General features: G+C 39.3%; 1 protein-coding gene across 3 annotated transcripts in view; it reads left to right on the forward strand.

Annotated features, from left to right (window-relative positions):
- The first annotated feature begins 5,357 nt into the window (after positions 1–5,357).
- The window catches only part of GOLGA1 (golgin A1), a 46,181-nt gene continuing 32,275 nt past the window's right edge, over positions 5,358–19,263 (forward strand). The window contains exons 1-7 of one of the 3 annotated variants that reach the window (XM_045790960.2): positions 5,358–5,501; positions 6,309–6,358; positions 7,179–7,481; positions 12,081–12,171; positions 14,425–14,499; positions 15,432–15,529; positions 16,908–16,940. In XM_045790960.2, coding sequence (XP_045646916.2) covers positions 7,347–7,481; positions 12,081–12,171; positions 14,425–14,499; positions 15,432–15,529; positions 16,908–16,940 — 432 coding nt within the window. In that variant the 5' untranslated portion in view covers positions 5,358–5,501; positions 6,309–6,358; positions 7,179–7,346. Of the gene's footprint in view, positions 5,502–5,539; positions 5,977–6,308; positions 6,359–7,178; positions 7,482–12,080; positions 12,172–14,424; positions 14,500–15,431; positions 15,530–16,907; positions 16,941–19,263 lie in introns of those variants that run through there. The other 2 variants (XM_045790959.2, XM_087869376.1) reach the window with 2 other exon arrangements.

The raw sequence follows: 19,263 nt of genomic DNA on the forward strand, positions 1-19,263 counted from the left end.
AGAATTATTATTGAGTAGTATTTATATTGAGAATTAAGGGGTGTGGAAAAATTACTTTGATCACATTTCAAAATAGATAGGAACATGTCCTTTGAATAGAGAAATTTGTTTGTAGTTGCCATGTCAATACCTGATACTAAATTTTAATTTTGGAACAGTGTTTTCACCGATGTGTCTCATTTTATATCTGTCTCTGTGAGGCAGAAAAAGGGTCATTAGCTAGGGGAAGGCTGTACCTAAGTGGGGTGGGGTTTATAAGGAATAGGAGATTATTAATCTGTATATTTGCAGCAGCTGTGATTAATTTAGTCCTGTCTTGGCATTTCAGACTATAGATTTTTCTTTTTGGAATCACATATCAAAGATGAGTAGGCTCATCTGAGAAAATGCTTCTAGTGAATAAAATGCCTCCAGTTATATTTCTTTGTCTCTATGAGACCACTTGTGTTCTGCAAATTGATGATATATTCACACATGAAATAGAATTCTTAATATTAGGTGCATGGCGTGCTATCAAATCTGGGCCTCCAAACCTCTACCAAGGATGATGGGTGGGGGAGGATATCCTCTTAGAGGACAGGGAATATGTGCAGTGCCAATGTGTGAACGTGGAATGTCACAGAGTATCAAAGTTCGGTCACTCCTGTTTTCACCTGGCTTGTGTATTTGCATGGACAAGCGTAGATGTTTTGTTTTAGTCTACACTTGAATACATTCACCGCAAAAATTAAATAGAGGTTATTTTTTGCATGATAGAACTGCAGAACAACTGTTTACCCCATTGTTTTTCAGACGATTACATCTCTGTGATCAATATTAAATTATCTTAGAAAGAGGAGTTGGAGTCAGAAGTCGGTTTTACCACCCAACAAATGTTACTTTTGCCTCTTTGTTGTATTTTTAATAAGAAGCCAGCTATTCGTAACACCTCTCAATTACAGTGTTAAATTTAAAATAAAGCTGTAATTGCCTTTTTCATAAATAAATATTAAAATTTGGTAATGTAGTATTTCTGAAAAATCAGCGAAAATGTCATAGTGTCTAACATTCTGTTGTTGTAGTAACCAAATCATTCATTGCAATTGGAGAGTAGCAGAGCAGGTGTTACGCTATTTAAAATTCATAGAACTGACTCAGGCTCAGTATGGACATTAATTTGAGGAAAGGAGCAACAGGAAGAAGTGTGGTAGATGAGATTGACTTTGTGAACATGACCTCTGTTTCTAACAGTTGTAAAGCCAGTTACTTTGCAGTTAAGTAAGGTAAGAATTGTTTAGAAAACCAAACCTTTCCCCTGTTCTGTACTCTTAGACGTTGATACTTTATTCCTATTCATGCTGCACCTCCCAGGCTTTCCTGGATACTGTGACCACTTTACCTTTAAAAAAAAAAAAAAAAAAGGCAATGCATCGTCCTCAAACTAAAATTTCAGAACATGGTATTTCACTGTGTTCCAGCTTCACTGAGTTTTTGAACAGAGACTTATTAAGCATGCCTTGTGTTTAAGGAAAAATAATTGATGTGTGAATGGAATCAATCACCTATTGAAGGGAAGGGTGTCAGGATAGTGTAGGGGGACATACCCTGAAATTGGGTAAAGATAATGTATTAAATTAAGTGTAACTGACTTGTTGGTGCCATAGAAATATTTCCTTTGGAAGTCTGTAAATATGAAATGTTTTTTTAAGCTCAGATTGGTATTTTTCACTTATTAGTTTGGTGTAACTTTTGAGAATTCCATTTCTGTATAATGCTGGTAATCACTGAAGTACCATTTTTTAATTTCAAAATATTTTTGTTAATCTCTTTTGTGTTTTCTTTAAAAGTTATTACTTAAACTACTCTAAGCAGTGTGATTTTTTAAGAAAAAAAACATTATTTGAATAGTAGATTCAGTTTTTTAATAGTTGGAAGTACATTTGTTAATTCTGCACTCCAGATTCACTTAAGCCTGAATTTGGTCATAAAACATACTATTTATTAGGAATATTTTCCTATTTCAGTGAACATTTCCAGTCTGTATCTTAAGACAATCATCTTTTTAGGTATAGTATTGTTTATTGAGACATTGGTTATTTCAGGGTTCAGAGTTTTACTCTTCTGATAGGTTTATGGAATGAAAATAAAGTGAGTGATTCTATCATGTTCAGAATGAAATAGGGAATTATAGCTAGCTTTCCTATAGGTCTGCAGTAAACAGTATTTAAATTTTTATATCACTAGTATTATTTTCTCTTTCGAAGCTTTTGTGAATATCCACTTGTCTGTGGTGAAAATTAAGATTTGTGAACGTTAAAATTTGACCCATAAGTTTTTCTCAAACATCAAATCAGTATGATCAACCATTATAAATTGTGAAATGATAATATACGATAATTGCAAAGTAAATACTTCCAAACCATAGAAAAATAACCACTGCATCTATAAAGATTTTATTCCTACCCTCCTTTGCATGTTATGATTTTTTCCTAAATTATAAGTATGTGTTGTGATGTATTAAAAATCTGCAGGAAAAAAAATTGCTTAGAATGTTTCAGGGTAATAAGAATTTTTATTATTTCCTGAAGAATGAGGGTTTTTTTTTGGTTTTATTTTGTTTTGTTTTGTTTTGTTTTAGCTCTTGGTTATCTTATTAAAAATAAGTTTTTATGGTTCAGTAAAATAGTTTAGGACTTCACATTCGTAGCTTTTTATAGGTATCTGGATGCAGTCCTTTTGCCACATAGACCATATGGCTAGTTCTCCAATGATTTGTTTGTTTGTCTTTAATAAACCTTGCTGTCCAACAATCAAAGAGTCTTATATTTTAGAGACTTCTTCCACTTGAGGTAGACAGGACTTAGATAATAGGAAAGGCAGATACAATGTCCTGACATTTTCACAGTAGAGCTTACAAGTGAAGGAAATTAACCAGATAGGTTATCTTCATTGTGTAGCACCAGTACAAATAGCGGTTCATTAATCATTGAATCAGGTGAAGCAGTTATAAATCATTCCTTACTTTCCTCTAAATATTATTGTCATTTCAGGCCACATTATTATATTCTCTGGGCAGTTTCCATTGTAAGGTTGAATATCCTTTTTCTTTATTCAAATCATCACTAAAGGTTAAGCTAATCACAGAGTAGTTAAAATAAGTTATTATGTTTGATCTTTTTCCCTGAAAATAATGGTGAACCTATTGTCTATATTATGGATATTAGGCATAAATGCCCTTGTTTCAATCATAGCAGAAATTACATTTGGAGAAAACAATTACTTGATTTTGTAGTGGTGTGAAATACTTTTTAAAAATTGTGCTCGTCTGTAACTGAAATGTTCTAGAATTGTAACACTATAGGGATTATAGAGTTATATTTATTAGCTCTCCTCAAGAGATTGAAGCACAATAATTTTCATGTAACAGTTCTTATCCAAGTGCTGCTAATCTGTGTGCAAATAATGAAGCTATTTGGTTGCCTATCTAGCTATTCACAAATCACTGTAATCCTTGAGACTTTGTCTTGTTGCTCATTTGTACTAAATTTTGGGTATTGTGGGTTAATATTTTAGATCAAAATCTGTCAACTCAGCTCTATGAGACAGCAAACCATTTGGATTCATTAGTTTTATATGTGTTGTCAGTAGAATAAATTTTGAAGGGGCTATTTACTACCAATGACTAAGGGGGAAATTACATTGTCAATATCATTTGACTTGAACATTTGTGGTATTGTGAAAGTCTTATTTGTTGTTTTTCTGAATTGCTTAAGCCATACATACTCTTAAGAATGTTTTCCTGTTGTGTTCCTTTTCAGTAGCCTTTTTCTGCTTTGTCTGTTACAGTTAATACTTCATAGACTTTAGAAACTGAGAAGTTATTGAAACATTTTATTTTCTTGATTGCGTCACTTTTGACTCTTGTATGATATGTGATTTGTCATAAAGGATAGCAAGCCTTTCACTAACTACTTCACTAAATGAATTTCAGAGTAAACACTGTGATTCTGCAGAGTGGATTCAGTAGGCCCTTCTTTCCAATGTTTTCTTCTGTTACGGTGCCTACCACCTTAAGGGCACTTAAATGGTAGAGGATGGAAAGTTAACCGTTGTTTTGATGTTTATTGAATAACAAGATTACAGAAAATTTGATTTTTGTTGTCAGTGTATTGAAAACATTTTTGCATTGATAAATGTTCTCTAGGAATGTGACTACATTCATCAGGTGTGAACTCTTGTAAATGAATTTTGTATCCTGAATCCACGTGTATATTAAGTGTATCATCAATATAAAAATAAACATTATTTGCTTAAAGTTTTTGGTCCTTCAGGATTGTTGACAACATAAGTGCTACTCTGTTAGGGTTTGCTTCTTTCAGGTAATACCTCAGACACTTCAGACTGTCTTGGGGTCGTAGCTTCAATGCTTATTCTTCTAGTTGGTGTCTTCTGAGCCCTAGTCTTGGTTTTTTCCCTGCCCTGCTCGAAGTGGTCAAAACTGTCACACGCAGAGGATTGTTTGGCAGGGGGGATGGAAGCTGCTGACCTTCTGGCTGTTTTGGGGTCCTGGGCAAGAGCAAGAATGACTTCAGTGTGGAATGTCTGACTTGGTTGGCGTTGAGGAGTCCAGAGAGTGGACGTAGGCTAATTTGCAGTGTTAACTTTGAACGAGGCAGTTTTACCCGCCGAGTGTGTTCAACTGTCAGAAGTTGGAGGCCCCTTAAAAGATAATGAAATGAATGTAGTGGTGGTGCCATCACCTTATTAATGAAATGCAATATTTCGGAGTGCATTACATAAGGGTATGATTCTAGAAACTTTTCTTTCAATAGTACATTATGCGTGTCCTGCGTTGCGATATAAAACGTATAACCTGCAGTAGGTTATAGGCACCAAAGTTAAAAACTAGTCACAAAGCACGAAGACCTGGTTCTAGTTTCTGAAGCCGCTGGCTTCTGTGTGAGGAGGGAGGCAGGGACTCTCGGTGATCACCTGACTACACGGTGGCAAGGCAGCTAGCTGTGCAGGGCGCAGTGGGATTGGGATGCGGGAAGCGGAACGGAAACTCCCTTCGTTCCGTGCAGCACACGCTGGCGCCAAGGCACCAAATGGGTGCTTATCCTTTCTGCCACAAGGCTCCTCCCACTTCCCCGCTCCGCCCCGCCCCCTTAAAAAAAAAAAACAACAATAAAGGCTTTGGCCACCCAGTCATCATCCACGCGTCGGGCCGCTGGGTGACGTGGCAGGCCGGTCTTAGGGAGCGCCCAGCCTCGCGCCCGCGCCCTCCAGCGGCTCCGACCCAACCGCAGCCCCGAAGACCTCGCTGTCGACCGCGGAGACCGCGCGCGGGCGCATGCGCGTGGCAGGCCCGCCCCGTGCGCAGCCACTTCCGGCGCGCTGGTGGAGGTGCGGTTCCGGGTCGCTGCTCCGCTCGCCGGCGGGCCGTGGGGGCTAGTGACGCGGACCGGCGTTCACGAGAGGTCCCGGAGGCGGGGCTCTGCCCGCTCCCCAGAGAGCGGCAGGTGCGCGGGCGGGGGCCGGAGATGCCTGGAGGCCCCTCTTTCTGCCGGTGGCCTCGGTCTGCCCCCAGAGCGGCCGGGATGGGGTTGCCCAAAACCCAAGGCGGGGGGCGGTACCGGGGTGCTGAAAGGGCGGGGGTGCGGGCAGAGGGGCTTCCCGGCCGGGGAGTCTGAAGCCTAGGGTTTCAGGATTTTGACCCCCCGGAGCGACCTTGGACAAGTCAGCCCTCCTCTCCGGGTCTCAGTTCCCTTGCTGTCAGATGGGAGAGACGTTGAGTCCCTCCCTTCTTTGACAGTCCAAACGCGGGCGGTTCTAGAAGGAGCCTGAGTGAGTGGGATCCAGACAGTCGCGGCAGGTACCTGCCTATCCCTGGGCGTTAGGCAGTTGTTTTTTTTACCCAATTTAGCCATTCTTTTTCTCAGCGACGTTCTTGGTGCGAGTCAAGGCCCTCTGACTAGACAGCCCGGGTCTGGCCAGGTAAACAAACAATGTGTGACTGTCAGAATCAACTGAGAAATAAATACTGGCCCTAGGAAACCACAGTCTTGTTCAAGTTGATTTTGCTCGGGGCTCCCAAGGTGAAGTAAATTTAGGCACCAATGAGAAATTCTTTTCTTTGTGCCTGTTGGTGAAGCTGTTGGGCAGATCACAAATGCAAAGGCGAAGGTAGCCCACTGAGGATTGTAGCAGTGATAGATTCTCCCCTCTGTCTTCTGGTTAATCCTCCTTCTCTCCTCTTCCATTCCCCCCAACATTTTGGCCTTTCCTGAAAGGAAATACCCAATGCATTTTATCTTGTTTTCATGCAGGACAGAATGCTTTGACTTCCAAGCTGTTTTAAATCTGGTAGATAAGCCAGGTGAGTAGGGGCTTTACAGACATTGAAGAATTGTACAGACTTAAATGGATAATCTGAAGTGGTAAGAGGTCATTTGTAGATCTTAGAGCAGAATTTAGGTGTCCTCCACAGAACATGGAAAGTTAGGGTTGGAACCAGAATATTGGTATTTCATATAACACTGGGAGGAAAAGCCGTTTGAATCCCATGTTGAATATCATGTAAAATATTCTGAAGATGAAACTGAGTTCAGGTCATTTTAATCACCCTAAAAGAGAACTATGCAGTATTTCTAGGAAATGTTTAAGAGTATCTGATGCCTGTTTTTTCTAGGTTGTCAGCTTTTTCTAGTCAACAGCTGATGGCAAACCGTCCTAGAACATTAGAATGTTATACCTTTATCCCCATATTGGGTACATATTTTTGTCTTCCTCTTAAAAAAAAAAAAAAAGTAAACCGTAGTTAATATTGGGGGAAGGTTTCCAAACCATTATGTGATGTTAATGGGTACCCTGGGAAATTGTATTGTATGTGTTATATGCCATAACCAATGTGGCGTAATAAAGAAAAAGGACGTGTGAGTCAGAGTCCTGGGTTCAAATACCAGCCCTGCCACTTAAGCACACACTCTTTGGCAGATTACCTCATCTCCTCGAGACTGGATTTCCTTATCTGTTTATGCATGTGAAGCACCTGAGTGCTTTTTAAATGTTTAGCAATTGTGTTCTATTAAATGTACATGTAAAATTATGAAACTTAATTTTGAAACCTAAAGCTTAACATAACTCAGCGGTGATATCTCTCCTGTGTTTAACTTAGCTCTCTTTTGTCTGATTTATAGATACTGTTCTGTAAGCCCTTGGCCCACATTTAAGTGGGAATGCAGCTATCTTGGATGTCTGGAACTTTTTAGGCACCAGTCTCTGAAGTCCTGGTTGCTGGCCTAAGGACTACACTACTGGGGTGGTTCACGAGCTGGCCATCCGTGCAGGATAGCCACACAGCAAAAATGTTTGCAAAACTAAAGAAGAAAATTGCAGAAGAGACTGCTGTGGCCCAGAGGCCAGGAGGTGCTACTAGGATCCCACGGTCGGTGAGCAAGGAGTCGGTTGCCTCTATGGGAGCGGACTCAGGAGATGACTTTGTAAGTATCTTCTCTAGTTTTTAATATTTGGTACAGTTTTGATATATTTTTAAAATAGTATTTCAGAGAGTCTTTTCCATAAATATTTTCTTTTAAAATTGAAAGATTATTTGGGGTTTATATCTGATTCTTCCCTACTCTAAGGCGCTTTTCTTTTTTTTTTCCTATTTTTTTCAGAGTCCCTTTTCATATTGTCTACATTGTCCTCTTGTACTCCTTTTATCCCTTATGCATCTTCTTTTATATTTCATTTCTCAAAAAGCCTTGGCCTATTATCTCTGCAGACAAATATACTTTAAGTCATTGTTGCCTAACATGGCCTGGGAGTTATGGTGTGGAGTTAGCCAGAGTGTACTATTTTACTGGGAAAGTTGATGAAAAGATGACACCCCTGACTGCAGTATGTCCCTTATTTGTAAAGGACCTTTGTGTATGGAAAGATTTCAGGAAAATGAAGATGCTGTTGTGTTAGGTAGGATTAAAAGTGTGTCTTTGGCATATGACAGGATCCTCTCAGAGTCAGATATCTTTTTAAGAAAATAATTTATAATGCTTGATATATGTAAAAGAATGTATGTAATATAAATGTAGAGTGTAAAGCATAAAAATAAAATGAACGCTTGTTAATGTTTCACCTATTCAAAAAACTAGAACATTGTGGATACTGTTGAAGCCACTTGTGTGCTCCTGCCCACTTCACTTTCTTCCTCCCTGCCCTCCAGATAACCCCATCTTAAATTTTGTATTTATCATTCTCTTGATTTTTAAAATTTCCTCCCAGATATGTAATATATCTATAAATAATTTGTTGCTTAATGTTGCTTATTTGTGAACTTTATAAAAATGGTATTTCATAGTTTTCTTGAACTTATTTTTTTTTAATTCGCCATGTTTCCAGATTACATCTGTGTTCCATAAAGCTGTGATTCATTTGTTTTTACTGCTGTGTAAGATTCCAGCATCTAACAAGGCCACAATTTATCTCTGTCTTTTCCTGATGATAGACATTGAATTGTTTTCCAGGGTCAGATGAGTCTTCTTCCTCCTTTCTTGTACTACCTGTCCTGGGTCACATTACATGGCAGAAGCTATTAGGTTATTGGGATGGGACAATAAGATTACCTGATCTAAATCTTTGGCTGCTATATTTAACAGGAAATGTAATGCACATTTGATCCCCAGGCTGAAGGATATATTTTTAATGCTGAGTTCTGTGGCAGAAGTACCTGCTTTGCCTTCATGATGACATTCTAAATGAAGTCTCTCAACTTGAAAGTATTCCAGATAGAGATACTGGCCTGAATTCTGGAAGTATTTTCCTTTGAGACTTCTAAAGTAATCTACTTGAACTTACTTTCTATACATTCTGAACTTTACTCCATATCTCCACACTTGTGTATCCCACTGCATAGATTTCTCCAACCAGATGCTTTTCCTCTAGTGTCTCAGATTCTGAAATGAACAAAAGTGAATTCATTAACTCCATCTCCAAATGTGTACCTCCATCCCCTAAGTCACCAGCAAGAAATCTTAGAAGCATTTTAGACTCTTCCCTCCATTTCTTGGTGTCCAGTCAACAAGTATTTTGGTTTTCCATCTTCTAAATGTCTCAAACTTGCTCTCTTTACTCCATTACTAGTAGTGCATGTACTTCCATTCTATTTCAAGCTGTCTTTCTTTTTTGGATGAATGTGGTAGCCTATCTGGGCTCCTTGCCTCCAGTAACTCCTTAAAGCAGATGTGTTCCTGTCTCTTCAGTGCTTAAAACTCCTCAGTTGTTTTCCCATCACTTTCAAGATGAAGTGCAAACTCACAGTACAGTGGTAAACTGTCATGGTCTTGGCACAGCTTACCTATCCAGTCTCATCTCACTCTCCTTTCCTAGACCCTGTGCTCCATCCACGTTGAACCTATTGCATTTCTGGAATGGGCAACATTCCTTGCCCACGTGGATTTTTGCCCACAGATTTTTGCACTCGCTGTCTCCTCTCTCTGAAATGTCTCCTCTCTCTGAAATATCTCGTCTCTTCCTTTTGCTCCTGAGTTCCTCTGACAAACTTTGTGCTCCCTTCAACACTTACATGTTACTTTCAGGAAGCTCTCTTGACCTGATCTGCCCTTGTCACCCCCTCTACTCCTTACCACTCCTGGCTGAGTTTGGCCGCTTATCTCCTGCTGACCACTGTAATAGCACCTATTACACGTAGGTGGTTTGCTTGTTTGTCTCTCACTAAACTGGGAGGCTTATGAAACGCAGTAGAGAGTAATAGTTAGGAACTCAGGTCAGGTTAAGGAGTCAGACCTGGATTGGATTCCCAGCTTCATCGTTATTATGTGACTTGGGGCAAGTTCCTTTTCTCTGCTTTAGTTTCCACATCTGTAAAATAGGAACTATACTTGTTTTTATTAAAGTATTTGTGTCGGGGTCCCCAAGGTTTACCCTGAGGTTCGATTATTTAAGAGGACTCACAGAACTCAGCATGGTTTTACTCACTGCTGTCATTTATTACAGTGAAAGGATACAAATCATAATCAGCAAAAGGAAAAGGTGCACGAGGCAAAGCCTGGAGGAAACCAAGTGCAAGCTTCTAAAAGTCCTCTCCCCCTGGAGTTACATAAGCACATACTTAATTCCCCCAGCAATGAGTTGTGACAGCATACATAAAATGTTGTCTTCCAGGGAAGCTCCTTAGAGATTCAGTGCCCAGGGATTTTATTGGAGGCTCTTCACATAGGCACCCTTTGCCAAGCATTTACCAAAATTCCGGGCTCCTAGAAGGAAAACAGGTGTTCAGCATAAACCATATTTTTGTACACAAACAGATTAGATACAGCGAACCATTCTTATCAGGAATGGCGGGCACCCTTTCAAAGTCTAAGTTCCCATAGGCCAGCCCAGGGCTGGCCTTACAAGCAGACCTTGCTAAGGATTGTGATCGCAGGCCTGCCATCTTACCTCTTCTGCCTAGTGAATAAAACATTTCATGTAGAGCCTGGCTCTTAACAGGCATTTCATAATAGTAGCTGCTTTTGCTGCTGTTTTAGGTGGGGACTCTTTGTTTCACCACTGTTCCCAATGCTTAGCACAGCTGAGAAGAGGATGTCTTTCATTAACAGTAATAATCATAACTTCTAATAATAGGTAATATGTGTTAAAACTAATTACGTGCCAGTCTCTGTTTTAGGGACTTGACGAGTGTTGATTTATGTAACCCTCATCACAGCTCTGTGAGATTGATCGTGTTTGTTGTCATGGTTTACATATGAGGAAATCAATGCACAGAGAAGGTGACTAATTGGCCCAAGTTCTTATTTTATAAGTTGTGAGGATGGGACGTTAACCCAGGTCTTCCACCTCCAGAGACTGCCTCTTAACTATAAACTTTACCAAGTCGCAATAAATGTTGGACTGGGCAAGTTTCTAGATGCATAAATAGATATTTAAAGTGAATTTGTCAACCATCTTTAAAGATATTTTGGGTATAAGATGGGGAAACATGGCTGAAGACTAGATATTAGATAAAATTTTGTTAGGTGTGATAATGGTATTGTGGCTATAAAGGAAATTGACCTTATATTTTGGAAATGTCTATCAAAGTATTTAAGGCAAAATGTCATGATATCTGCTATTTATAGTACTTCAGTATTATAATAAAGCAAATAGGGAAAACGTCAGCAGTTATTAAAGTAGATGGAGAAAGTTCATTAAACCATTCTCCCTACTCTTCTGTATTTTTAAAAATTTTATAATCCAAAGAAAAAAGATAAAGTAAGTTACTTACTAGCAATAGTAAGCAGTGCCCAAAGTAGTAGTAGTATCCAGACATTTTAAAGTAGATTGTTGGGGGTACACCTGGCTCAGTTGGTTAAGTGTCTGCCTTCAGCTTGGGTCATGATCTCAGGGTCCTGGGATTGAGCCCTGTGACGGGCTCCCTGCTCAGAAGGGAGCCTGCTTCTCCCTCTCCCTCTGCCACTCCTCCTGCTCGTGCTCTCTCTCTCTCTCCCTCTCTCTTTCAAATAAAATCTAAAAAAATTTTTTAAAAATAAAATAGATTGTTGGGGAAAATTGATGTCTCATTAATATATTGTTTATTAAATCCATATTGTCTGCTAAAGTCTTTGATGCATATTTGATGAAGATACTGAAACTTTATCAACGTCAGTGATTAGTTCTTCACCAGCCTTTGACCCCTTGTTAAAGAACCTGCCCCCCTTCTCCCAGGACTTTACCTTTGGAAAAATAAAGTGATTTCTTTTTTTATCACTGAAAATATATTCTTTGTATTATATACTTGGGGTGATATGATCATAATGGATTTGTTTACCACTATTTATTCTAATACCGTGTACACACACACACACACACCCCGTTTGTCTGTTTAGCATCTCCTACCTTCTCCACATGGTGGAAGGGGGTAGTGTTGCTCCTGCTTTACAGGTAGAGAAGCTAGGACCCAGGTATATTAAGAAGCTCCTCAGTGATCATAAAGTATAATGAATCCTGAAACAAGAGTTGTTGCTTTCTGGTTCAGTACTGGGGTCTCACACTGCTGACAACCCATGTATGAATATGACCTCTTCTTGTCTGTATTTCAACAGGCTTCTGATGGAAGCAGCTCTAGAGAAGATCTTTCATCCCAGCTCTTGAGAAGGAATGAACAGATACGGAAATTAGAAGCCAGACTTTCTGGTATGTCCAAGAATTCATAAAAAGCAAGCAAAGAAAACTTGCCTTGGCTGACCCTCTGTCTATATTAAATAGCCATATAGTATAACCTTGTGGTTATATTGACATATATTGACGTATTTCTTAGTGAAAATGGAGCAATTTGTACCCTTTTTGTTCCTCCCTTTTGTTAGTGTACTGAATAGTGTAAATTCAAAACCGAGTTTTAAAGTTAAAAAAAAAAAAACAACAACTTAGGTTTTTCTGCTCCTGAGGTTTCTAGCAATGGATATAAAAGGTATTAAAAGTATATGTAGACTAGATTTGACAATCTTTCACCCGTTAGCATAGCTTTCAGGTGGAGAAGGGTAGAGGATAGTATTTGTAGAGAATGGCCAACAGACCAATTCTTCAGCACCAGAGAGGGTTTGGTGCTATGTTGCCACTTGCTACAGCTACATATCACCTGTGTAAGTGTCCTTCTGGGTCTTTAGACCACTTTCCAACGATATTCAACACCTGTATGGAAGCCGTAACTCTCATTATGTCTTTTGTGTGTAGTTTACAATTTACACAACTTCCATTATATCCTTTGCCTGAGCAGGGCATGTTTGTGATAGAGTTGTGAGTTCTTATTTTGGTTTCTGCCAGTAGATACATTTTGAAAGTTTCATCCTGTGAAGTGGTCAGTGGCTTCTGTGTTTTTTTGTCCCTTGGCCTTATGCACATTTTATTGGAGCGAGAGCAGTAGACTACAAAATTCACCAAATTGTATGCGAAATATTTGTGTTTGTGAGGTTACCAAAGGTCTGTAGTATAGCCCACAGCTCCCAGTTGGTCCATTATCTCCTTTTGTCCTCACTATAGCCTTACTAGGCTTAGCGAGGTTAAGGTCACACAAGTAGTAGGTGGTGGAGCTGGGATCCAAACCCAGATTTGCTAGCTAGGGTCCATACTCTTAACTACAGTCTTCTTTTAATTCAGCTGTTACAATCCTATTATGGCTACTTGTAAATAATAATCAGGAACAGGTGAAATAACTTTACATTTGTTTAATGTTGGGGAGAAAGCTGTGAAATACTACGTGCCTTCCCTGATACAAACGAAAGAGTCGTTTGGGCTTGACTGAAATTAGAGAAGGGACAGGGCGGAGAACAGACACTTACAAAGCCCAGTTATGTCCTGGGTATCTTCCTCCAGGTTCCGTATGAACAGCAGCAGCAGCAGCTCCCTCCTACCGAACCTCTTACTGAAGTGTGTCAGGTGCTTCTGGCATAGAAAACACCTACTTTGTTATCTAATTAGGACACATAAAACACCTGGTTTACTAAGTGCATCTGAGGCCATTACAATTAATACCATCATTTGATAAGTAAAGAAACTAATACTTAGGATCAATAATTTGCTTACGGGGGCGCCTGGGTGGCTCAGTCGTTAAGCGGCTGTCTTTGACTCAGGGCGTGATCCCAGAGTCCTGGGATCGAGCCCCACATCAGGCTCCTCTGCTGGGAGCCTGGTTCTTCCTCTCCCACTCCCCCTGCTTGTGTTCCCTCTCTCTCTCTCTGTCAAATAAATAAATAAATAAATAAAATAGAATAAAATAAAATAAAATAAATAAAATCTTTAAAAAAATTAAAAAAAAAATAATTTGCTTACGGTCTCTCAGCTACAGACTGACAGAGCTGGGATTGGCCCAAGCCTACCTACTTTTCCACTATACCATACTATCTTCTTTGGCCACCTATGTAATTAATTCTCACTTTCACCTTTAGTATGGCATAGGAAGCTCAGTTCCCATGTAGAAAAAAAGCTGACTTTTCTAGAGAATTAAGTACTTTCACGGTAAAGACCACCCTGTGGTCAGGTGTGTGCCCTTGCCCCAACCACTGTTAACTCAGTTGTATGGACTGTGAGCTGTTCAGTGAGTTCCCTTTGCCCTATCCTATTGCTAATACTTTAAGGGGAAGTAAAAACTGAGGTTTGAAATTGACGAGCAGGGCATTTCTGATGACCAGACCAGGCCCAATTCTTGCTTTCTATCCAGGCTAAACAAATCTGCCTGTTTGTATTCACCATTTACACCGTGGATGGTTTGTACTATACCTGTTTGCCTGTGTTGTTCATCGTTACTGGGAGGCTGTCTGCCTAGCTTTCCTTAACAGCAGTGGTTTTCGGGTTGAGAAAATCATCATCATTTTCACTCATTTTTTTGTTTAATTAACTTCCTTTCCTGATGTTTGTCCATTCCTGGTATGTGCGTCACCCTCCTCACCCAAGACTATGCTGAACAGGTCCGAAACTTGCAGAAGATAAAAGAGAAGCTTGAAATTGCGTTAGAAAAACACCAGGATTGTACGTATTTTTTTCCTGCTTTTTTTCAATCTTTTCAGGGTTTAGTTTTTTTTAATGAAACAAAAGTGTATGGTTAAGTTTGTCCTTCATCATAGCTCAAATCTTTGAAAGTGTACTTCCTAATCAGGGTGATAAAACATTTGTCTGAAATTTATAACCATACAATTCCTATTTATGTTGTGTTACGGGCATGCTTCTTAGGAGAAGGTCATTATGTGTATCAGCTTGTCTTCATCCAGTTGACCAGTTTATTGGCTGCCCTTAGAGTTTAGTAAAACCATGTGCCTGGCCCTTAGACCTAGATTAGGAGCCTGGTTCTAGCTGTAGCTTCATGCTGCTGCATTCAGAATGGGGGGAAGTCTTTAGCTGTCTTCACTCCTGCAGCAATAGAACATACATTTTCTTTAGTCTGTCGTAACTCGTATGTTCTCTTTTGGATTCAATCCAAGAAAGATGCTAAAGAAGTAGAAAGTTACTTTCTGTTGATACAATATATACTAAAAAAATTGTAAAGGAAAACAAAGTGAAAGAAAGGTTTTTTGTTTTGCCTAGTTTTGGTTTTTATTTTTAATTCTGATAAAGTGGTAGTAACCATCACTTAGCAACAGCAGTAGCATCTTCTAGCAACCTACCTAACTCATGTTCTGTCATTGTACCATTGAAAAAGTTATCTTTTGGCATCTTTCTAAATGTATATACTTGCTTATTACCAAAACAGAACAAGAGAAAGCAAAAAAACAACTGTGGTCTATTATTAAGCCCAAAAGATTCTGGGAAAGTTGAAACGGATCAGTTTTTTCCCAGTCTCATTATCCACTTATGTGACCTTGATCTTTTTTGTTAGGTGACAATTGTAAAGTAATCACATGGGCTATTTGTCATGCCGTTTCTGAAATATTTCCATATCTCAAATAGAGCCTCTTTGTTAACAGCTTCCATGCGGAAATTTCAAGAGCAGAATGAGACATTCCAAGCCAACAGAGCCAAAATGGCAGAAGGACTGGCTTTGGCATTAGCCAGAAAGGACCAGGTATTTTATATGTGATGCCCACGACTGGTGGAAAGATTTCACTTAGTGACATGATTTCAAAAATCATGACATAAACCTGGTAGAAAATATTTACAGCCTAGGAGAAAAGGAATGCTATAATTTACAGTTGTAATCATGAAATGCATCCAGAATATGAGAATATCATTCTGTCATTCTGTGAAGCTTTGTAACAGGGAGAAGGGAAATCATGTGTCCTAACCTGGTGGCATATCCCAAGAGAAGGACAACGGTGTCTGTCCTCTAAAAACCTGTCTCAAGGCCTAGACCCCAAGTATTTGCCTCTTAGAGTGGAGAATGCTGTCACGCTAGCCAGTTTCTGTGATCTACATAGTTCTTAAAATCTCTGTGCCCCAGTGTCTTCAACCCCAGTGAGTTAGACAGAAAGGAACTCCTGTCATCTCACTAAAACCATCCATTGACAGATCTTGAATGAATAACAGTAAGAAAGGAAAATAGTACTATTACTAGCTATTACAATAATTATGAAGTATATTTCATTCGATGGCATTTTAAATTTAAGAAAAACATCAAGATATTATGATAATCTTGATTTATTAAGACAGGGTCAATTTATTATGTTTCACTTAAAATATATAATTCATCTACCGTAGGTGGGTGGCTGGGTGGGTGGGTGGTTGGTTTTAAAGTGAGTATTTTAAAGTGAGTATTAGGACATTTGCTAGCCAGAAAAAAAACATTATTCACCAATACTTAATGGATAACTACGGTATAAATGTATATAAATGAAGATATCATCTAAAATTGGTGGATTCTGATTGTAGGCACTTGGAATGTAGCTTTTTGTACCGATGGTTATTTTTCCTCCTGTTCTATGATTTGTGAATAAGGGGCATAATCCTTTTTCCTTTAAGTTATACCAGACGGCGTAAAGCATGTTGGTAAAATAAGAAGGAAAATAATTATCAGGGGCTGATGAAGACTGTCCCCTCTCACCTTGATTAAATTAATTTCTAAATATCAATTACAGAGTTACCAACTCAGTAATTACCAGTTACTCACTCCCAAGAAATAATGATAGTATTCGTGGAAAAACACTCAGGAATAAAGTGAAAAGCTGCATCAGAACACCACATTACAGCTCTGTTGGGCGCTCTACTTAGTAAACATCTGCGGGTTTATATTTGTGTCCTAGAATTTTTTATAAAATTCAGTTTCTTCTCCTTTTAGGACTCTTGGTTCTCTTAATACCGAGCCAACTTTATGGGGTTTTTTATTTGCTGTTTTGGTTGGTTGCTTGCTTGCTTTGCAGGGGAAGTTAGGTTGTTTTGTTTTCTGAAAATCTTATGTTACTGATACTCTTTCCTGGAAACTGTACTTTTTTGTTGTTTTGTTTTAGGAATGGTCAGAAAAAATGGATCAACTTGAAAAGGTTAGTTCATCTTTTATTTTTATCTCGGTCTGAACGTCAGCGTCTCCTCAGGGCTTGGAAAATGGCCTCTGCAGTACCTAGTGTGCTGAGCGCTCTACCGCCGCTTAGACTTAGGCTGCTGGTTGATTCGACACCAGCTTGAAAGGCTCATGTGGTCCCCTTTCTGGAGGGGCATGCTGGATATCTTTTGTTTGCTCCTCCCAATATCCTCTGCACCCCTCTCTCACCTTTCTCTGTGTCCCTGGAGGCTGATGGAAATCGCATCAGCCTGGCTCCATTGCCCTCTGGTTTCCAGCTGGGTTCTGCCAGCGGGGAGCTCTAGAGGAACTGGGGGTGAAAGAAGCGTGTGGTCGGGATTTATTCCTCCAGCCTTCTCCAGGTGGGATCCCTTCAGGTTAGTTGTATCCCATGGCCAAAGGTCACAGCTTCAGTTGGATATTCCTGGGTTTCTCGTAACCTCTACATCCCTTTGCCCCTTCATACCCAACTGTTACGAGCACATTAGCCTTGTGCTTTCTTACCCACCCACAGCTTTGAAAAGTCCCTTTATTAAACTCTTCTCAAAATACCCAATTCGAGACTGCCATCTGTTTCCTGCTGGGGCCCTAATTGGCACTGTGGTAATGTTAGGAATACTTTTTGAGGAGGCAGTGGGGAAGGAGGGCATTTTTCAAGGCTCAGCACTGAGCAGATAAGAGCACTTCTTGGCTAAACACAGACGAGGAAAATTGATTACTCTAGCACCATAGCTTGTGTAACACTGTGTAGGTGCTTAATGTAATGTATTCCTGGCTCCCAGACATGAACAGGAAGACGAAATTTCAGGCCTATAGTTAGAAAAACATTTTAATTTAAAAGTCAGCTCCCTCAGCCCAAATTATATGCTGCTACCTAATTCATTTTTCTTTTCATCAAATACTCCTAAATTACTCTTCATGGTAGAAAAATTATTTCTTAGATTGATATATTCAGTCGCAAAATCTATTTACTGTTCGGGCACCTGGGTGGCTCAGTCGATTAAGTATCTGCCTTCGGCTCAGGTCGAGATCCCAGGATCCTAGGATCGAGTCCTGCATCGGGCTCCCTGCTCCACAGGGAGCCTACTTCTCCTTTTGCCTCTCTTTGTCTCTCTCTGTCTCTCAGGAATAAATAAAGTCTTTTTAAAAAATGAAATAATATAACTCATTTTATATATATATATATATACACACACACACATATATATATATATACATATATAATGTGTTCATTTTATTAAGCAAATGAGTTTTATTGTTGCTGCATTTTTGGGATAAAACTCCAAGTTAAACCAGAAGTCTCTGTGTGTTCTGTAGAAATCTGATTATCAATTTATCAGTTAAAGAATGCTTGAACATACTCATGTAAGGAAAGAATTACAGAAAAGTCAAGCTATCTCCCAAAGAAACTTGTGCTGAAAAAATCTGAACATGGTGTTAATGATGGTCTTCTTAAATATAGAGGTATGGGTTAGGTTAAAGTTTTCTTTTCTTAAAAGAAACTCTTAGGTTGTAGTAAATTCTCATTGAATTCTTTTTTATGTATCTTTTAAAATTATGGTAAAGGATACATACAGGACTGAACTAAATAAAACCTACTTCAGTGCACTAAGGCAATCCCTACGCCCACTCCCCTGCCCAAAGAGGGACTGGGAAATATTTTAGACCCAGAAGAGCAATGAGACATCTATGTAGGTCTTTGAAGCCGCTGTAATTTTTGGAAATGTTATTTTTAGACTGTTTTGATTTCTTTTCAATCAGGAATTGGAAACTGCAGCCGCAGGGTTTGTCCTGAAGAGAATCTATCTTGGGAAGCTGTCATTTAGTAAATTGTAACCTGCTGACACCAGTCATGTCTAATTTTTGTTGACTTCCTAACTGAAATTGCTAACTGACATCAGTTCTACTTAAATGCATCGAATTTTCTCGGGGTACTCTGTCTTACCCCAGTTATGCATGTTGTTCAGCCAGTTCAGTATGTCACTGAGAACAGACATGTAAAATGAATGGCTGCAATTTCTAATCAAACTTCGGAACTTTAAAGTGTCAAGTAATTGTTGCCCTTCTTCCCCTTATTCGTAGCTATATCATTTAAAACACGTTTATTTTGAACTTAAAGAGAGTTAGATAATGCTGTATCGGTCATACCACCGTAAAGCTTCCTGTTACGTATTATTGTCTGCTGACAAGAGAGTTTTTTAAAGATTGTCCTTTATTAAGAAATCTGCTGGGGGCACCAGGCTGGCTCAGTCGGTGGAGCGAGCAGCCCTTGATCTCATGGTCGTGAGTTCGAGCCCCACGTTGCG

Source organism: Ursus americanus, chromosome 18 (genome assembly GCF_024610735.1).
Source record: "Ursus americanus isolate L20-20 chromosome 18, mUrsAme1.1.p, whole genome shotgun sequence".
NCBI lineage: Eukaryota > Metazoa > Chordata > Mammalia > Carnivora > Ursidae > Ursus > Ursus americanus.